The sequence below is a fragment of the Brassica oleracea genome, chromosome C8, assembly GCF_000695525.1.
Source record: "Brassica oleracea var. oleracea cultivar TO1000 chromosome C8, BOL, whole genome shotgun sequence".
Taxonomy (NCBI): Eukaryota; Viridiplantae; Streptophyta; class Magnoliopsida; order Brassicales; family Brassicaceae; genus Brassica; species Brassica oleracea.
In genome coordinates, this window is record NC_027755.1 from 19828201 (window position 1) to 19833063 (window position 4863).

Below are 4863 nucleotides of genomic sequence, written 5' to 3' on the forward strand. Positions count from 1 at the left end.
TCCAGGTACCTTAAACGATATTAACGTTCTCGATCGGTCTCCTGTTTTTGATGACATTTTACAAGGTCGAGCTCTAAGGGTACAGTACGTGGTCACGGACACCAGTATGATTTGGCGTACTACCTCACATATGGCATATATCCAAAATGGTCAACATTTATCTAATCTATCTCAAACCCTCAAGGGCCTGAAGCAGAGTTATTTGCTAAAGTTCAAGAATCAACCAGAAAAGATGTGGAGCGTGCTTTTGGAGTATTGCAAGCTCGATTTGCAATAGTGAAAAACCCGGCTATTTTGTGGGACAAAAGACAAATATGGATGGTTATGCGAACATGTATCATACTGCACAATATGATAGTAGAAAATGAATGCAATGGATACACTCAGTATGATACATCAGAGTTTGAAGAAGGAGACTCGAGTAGAAGTTCACAGGTGGATATTTCATATTCTCCCAGGCCTTCAAATCTCCGTACTATGCTTGAGATACGGAGGCGTGTTCGTGACCCGCACATACATGCACAATTGAAATATGATTTGATTCAAAATATTTGGAACAAGTTTGGTAATAATGAAGATGTTTAGTTATTGTATGTTTACATTTAGTCATTCAATAAATGAAAATTTTTAATTTAATATTTAATAATTTTAAATTTCAAAGATTCAAATTAAAAAAAAAAAAATTCCTAAAGACTCCATATCGGATAATACCATTGGACCTACATTTATGATTAGAGTCCTTAACTATTCAAAAAAAAATTTATTTTTAAAATGCTAAGGATTCCAATGGTGGATAACACCAATGGAGTTGCTCTTAGAGTCCTTAACTATTCAAAAAAAATTATTATTAAAATGCTAAGGATTCCAATAGTGGATAACACCATTGGAGTTGCTCTAAAGTTTTTCAAAAAAAGCTGCATAAACCTTTAGTCAGAAAAAGAAGCTGCATAAGAGGCTGCTTATAGCGCTCAAATAAGCACCGATTTAAGTGGGTTGTTTGCACTGTTTGCAGGCCCCACTGACACGTGACAACCCGCGATTGGTTCGTTTTTTAAATTTTTTTTTTAAGCAGACAAAAAAAAAAAAAAAAATAAGCATCCCAAATTGGTTTCATGGGTTAAAGATGCTCTAAACCAAATCCAATTGGTTTTAACTTCGATCAAATTTTTTAAACCGAATCGAATCGACCTAAGAAATCGAATTTATTCTTTTTGAAATCAAATCCCCAAAATCATAACTCAATAACCCGAAAATCCCTATGGATCCAATCTCTTCGGTGGTGGAGAAAGTAAAGATCTTTACGAAATCTCAGTGATTTGTTCAAGTGTTTGTCTTGCTCAGGAAGGAGCTTCCTTCACCAGCAACCTGAGTCCTTTGAGAACAGTGACCTTAAAGCCTCTATCAACAATGTCACCACCACCGATGTCTCAGGACGTTAGAATCGAAACATATCTTTAAATTCGAGAAATCCTTATAAGGGTGGACAGATAATACATCATCATTAACCGGGGCATCTAGCTCTGGTGGTAAAGGGTTCACAGCTGTGAGTACCGCCACCTGGGCTCGATTCCCGGCCACTGCGAACTTTAACATTCGGGCCGCAGCGACACAGATTAGTCCCTTGGGCCTGGGAAGCCTTTGGGGAAACTGTGTATAATTCAAAAAAAGATAATACATCATCCATCTTTATAGATGGTTAAGGGTCTCATACATGATACATGTAGTAATGTAAAAGTGCTTATTGTAATATAACAATTGCACAACATAACAATTTTAATGTAACATATATATTTAAGCGTTTGCTGGTCGTAGAGGAGGAAGTTCCATGGATGCACTTCCATGTGCAGTAGAATGATGTGTGGAAGATTCAGCTGCTTTGTGTTGGGACTCAGGATCATAAAACTGGTAGTGGTCATGATGATTAGGAGAAGGAGGATTAGGAAAACTTTCAATGCTTCGGTCGTTGTAATTGTGAAGAAGATGGATGGGAGATGAGCCATGAGTTGGTGTAGTTGGACGGCTAGGGTAAGGTGTGTTTGATTCAGAGCGTCTTCCGTGTTGTGTCTCCTCCTGTGCTTTGTGATGCCACTTCTTTAGCATCTTGGATACTCTTCCGTTGAATACCGTTGGCTTCATCGTAGTACCCATCTACACACATTTCATCAACACAATGTCAAAAAAGTAGTAGCCATCTACACACATTTCATCAAACACAATGTCAAAAAAGAAAAACTAAAGAACATATCAAAAATCTTGTATTGATCTCACTAAACGTTTTGTTGCTTATTACCTGAGTGACAAGAGCATAGAGTGGAAGAGTCACATAGCTGCAAAGTATCTGTACAACAAGTCTGCATGTTTGTGACTCGGTCAGTTAAATAACGTTATTTCCCGCGTATTCCCACAACCGATAGTCAAGTTAATGTTAGCTTACCCAACTACAATTCTAATGGTAATATCTTGAGGCTCTTTATGGAAACAATTACTGATACCGAATTCATACTGCAAATACCAAAAATTCATGATATAAAAAACAGTATGTCCTCAAAAAAAATTGAAAAAAATGTTAAATAGATCTCTTACCGAACTCCATGCAAAGAAAGCAAGTTGAAATGCATTCTGTAAAGTGAAGGGTTTTAGTAGTCATAGGTTTATTATCAAGGAGAAAGAAAAACCAAAATAAGGATAAACCGGGTGGTGAATCGTACCGTGAAAAGAACCAAATGGATAAGGAAAATCATGAAGCTAGGTTTGTCAAACCAGAAGAGATCATCACCAGGCTTAACCAGAGGGGCGCCTCTTACCACATCGCCTTTCTCTTGGATTCTTAGACCCAATTTGGTTATAATCACTTGAAGCTTTGTTCCAACTATTAGAACCACCTACAGATTACACCCATTTTGTTTAAAAGAAAGGCCATAAGTGAGAAACGATTTATTGGTTCAATAGTTTGTTGTTCTTACAATCAGAGGAATGAATGGTAACCAGAGGTAAGAATGTAGTCCTGTTTTAAATGAAAACCGATGTCAGTTTTGTGATGTAGAGGTTGTGTATTTGAGAAGTAAGCAATGAATGTTACCATCTAAGTTGGTCAAGAGGAATAGCACAGTTACAAACCAGATGACGGGGCTGCATAAAGTTAGCAAAGTTTTAGACAATTTTCCAAGTTGGGTTATAAGAAGCAATCTAGTAGATAGACCCAAACCTGATCTCGACAACAGTTTTGAAGTCTTTTTCTAATGATCTCTGAATATAGTTGCAGAAATCATATGGCATTTTTTCGCTCCCGCTCCCGGGAGCAAATCGCGCCTGAACAAAAAGAGTAATTTATATTACTTATAATCTCTTCCAACTTCCAATGTGATACATTGTCCCTAGTTAGTTATATCACTTTCTCTAGAGATAACGATTAGGAGTATTATAAGTAAGTTTGTTATATGGTGGTTAGCGATGGTTGTATTATAAAAAAGTGTACACATTTAAGTCAATATAGAGACAACATTCTTTAAGCTCTTTCCGGTCTTCCATTCTTCATGTTATACGTCTGATAATAACTGTTATACTTAGCAGTAGATAAAACAAAACAAAAGATAAGTTATATGAATTCCCTACCGTGATGAAACCATGCCGCAAAGTTAAGTAATCAACTTTGGTGACAGATCCAACGAACTGTCTGAAAAAACAAACAGTCCAGAGCGTAACACTCGTCTTGCTCCAGGCATTGAGATGTCTTCGTCCGAAAGTTGTGTCCCTCGCAAACCTGAACCTCCCAGGATCTGCATAATTAACAAGAATGCATTCATCGTAAAACTTCCTACGTACAATTTCGGTCTTTAAATCTCTCTCATTTAATAGCACATACCGTTGGAGTATTGATATTCTATTGTCTTTGTCTCTTCCTCCCACTGCTCCCACTTCCTCATCTGCAATACTCAATAAACAAGGATAAAATACAATATTTCTTGATTTTCAAGTCACTGAAGAACGCACAAGCAAAGTAGCTACCTTGGTCTTTCCCAAAGCATAAGTAACAATGCAGTAAATAACATGAACCACCGCGAGCACGAAAATGAATATGTGCAGCTGGTGGATTCCGTAAGCAGATACAAAAGGCACTTTCCCCTGAGATAACCCACAGTCAAAATTAGAGAGGATGATTAACAAGCATAGCTGCATAGGGTCGTTTTAATACACATATGTGAGACTATATGTTACCTTTGGGCATTCGTTGTAACCTTTGGTGGCTAAACTTCTTCTAGGGATTTTTTTATCTAATTCCTTTTTAGCTATTTCTGCGGCGCTGCAAGGGCGCATTGATGATGCAACACTCTTGGGAATGCAGAAACTTGAGATTGAAGTTTGTGCGACTGTTAAGAGTAGTGATATGAATCCCAACAGCATAAGTTCTGATTACAATAAAATAAAAATAAAATTTATGTTAAAATAAGAATAAGTTAGGTAGGTAAATATTTGGGGAGTTATTCTTGGGTTCACCAACCAATAGAAAATTGTCATTTTAAATCTAGTATATTTTAATTAAAGAAACCAAATAACATGGCAAATTATATTATTTTTTCAAAATAAAATTTAAAAATAAATAAAAATAATATATAAAAAACGAATTCAAATAAAAAAAAATGTTGTCAACAAAACACTAAACCCTAAACTCTAATCCTAAACCCTAAACCCTTGGGAAAACCATAAACCCTTGGGTAAATCCTAAACCTTTGGGTAAACCCTAAACCCTTAGGTAAACGCTAAACCCTTGGAAAAACACTAAACATGTTGTCAACAAAACACTAAACCCTAAACTCTAATCCTAAACCCTAAACCCTTGGGAAAACCATAAACCCTTGGGTAAAT

At 36.5% G+C, this 4863-nt stretch overlaps 1 protein-coding gene across 1 annotated transcript in view; it reads right to left on the reverse strand.

Annotated features, from left to right (window-relative positions):
* Positions 1–1654: 1654 nt before the first annotated feature.
* LOC106309471 (MLO-like protein 2) overlaps positions 1655–4863 on the reverse strand; it is a 5163-nt gene continuing 1954 nt past the window's right edge. Inside the window, exons 3-14 of the mRNA XM_013746498.1 lie at positions 4216–4406; positions 4006–4122; positions 3863–3923; positions 3613–3776; positions 3206–3309; positions 3080–3129; positions 2964–3004; positions 2709–2882; positions 2584–2619; positions 2435–2502; positions 2291–2351; positions 1655–2148 (exon numbers count right to left, since the gene is read on the reverse strand). Of these exons, the coding sequence (XP_013601952.1) occupies positions 1792–2148; positions 2291–2351; positions 2435–2502; positions 2584–2619; positions 2709–2882; positions 2964–3004; positions 3080–3129; positions 3206–3309; positions 3613–3776; positions 3863–3923; positions 4006–4122; positions 4216–4406 (1424 nt within the window). The 3' untranslated portion in view covers positions 1655–1791. The remainder of the gene's footprint in view (positions 2149–2290; positions 2352–2434; positions 2503–2583; positions 2620–2708; positions 2883–2963; positions 3005–3079; positions 3130–3205; positions 3310–3612; positions 3777–3862; positions 3924–4005; positions 4123–4215; positions 4407–4863) is intronic.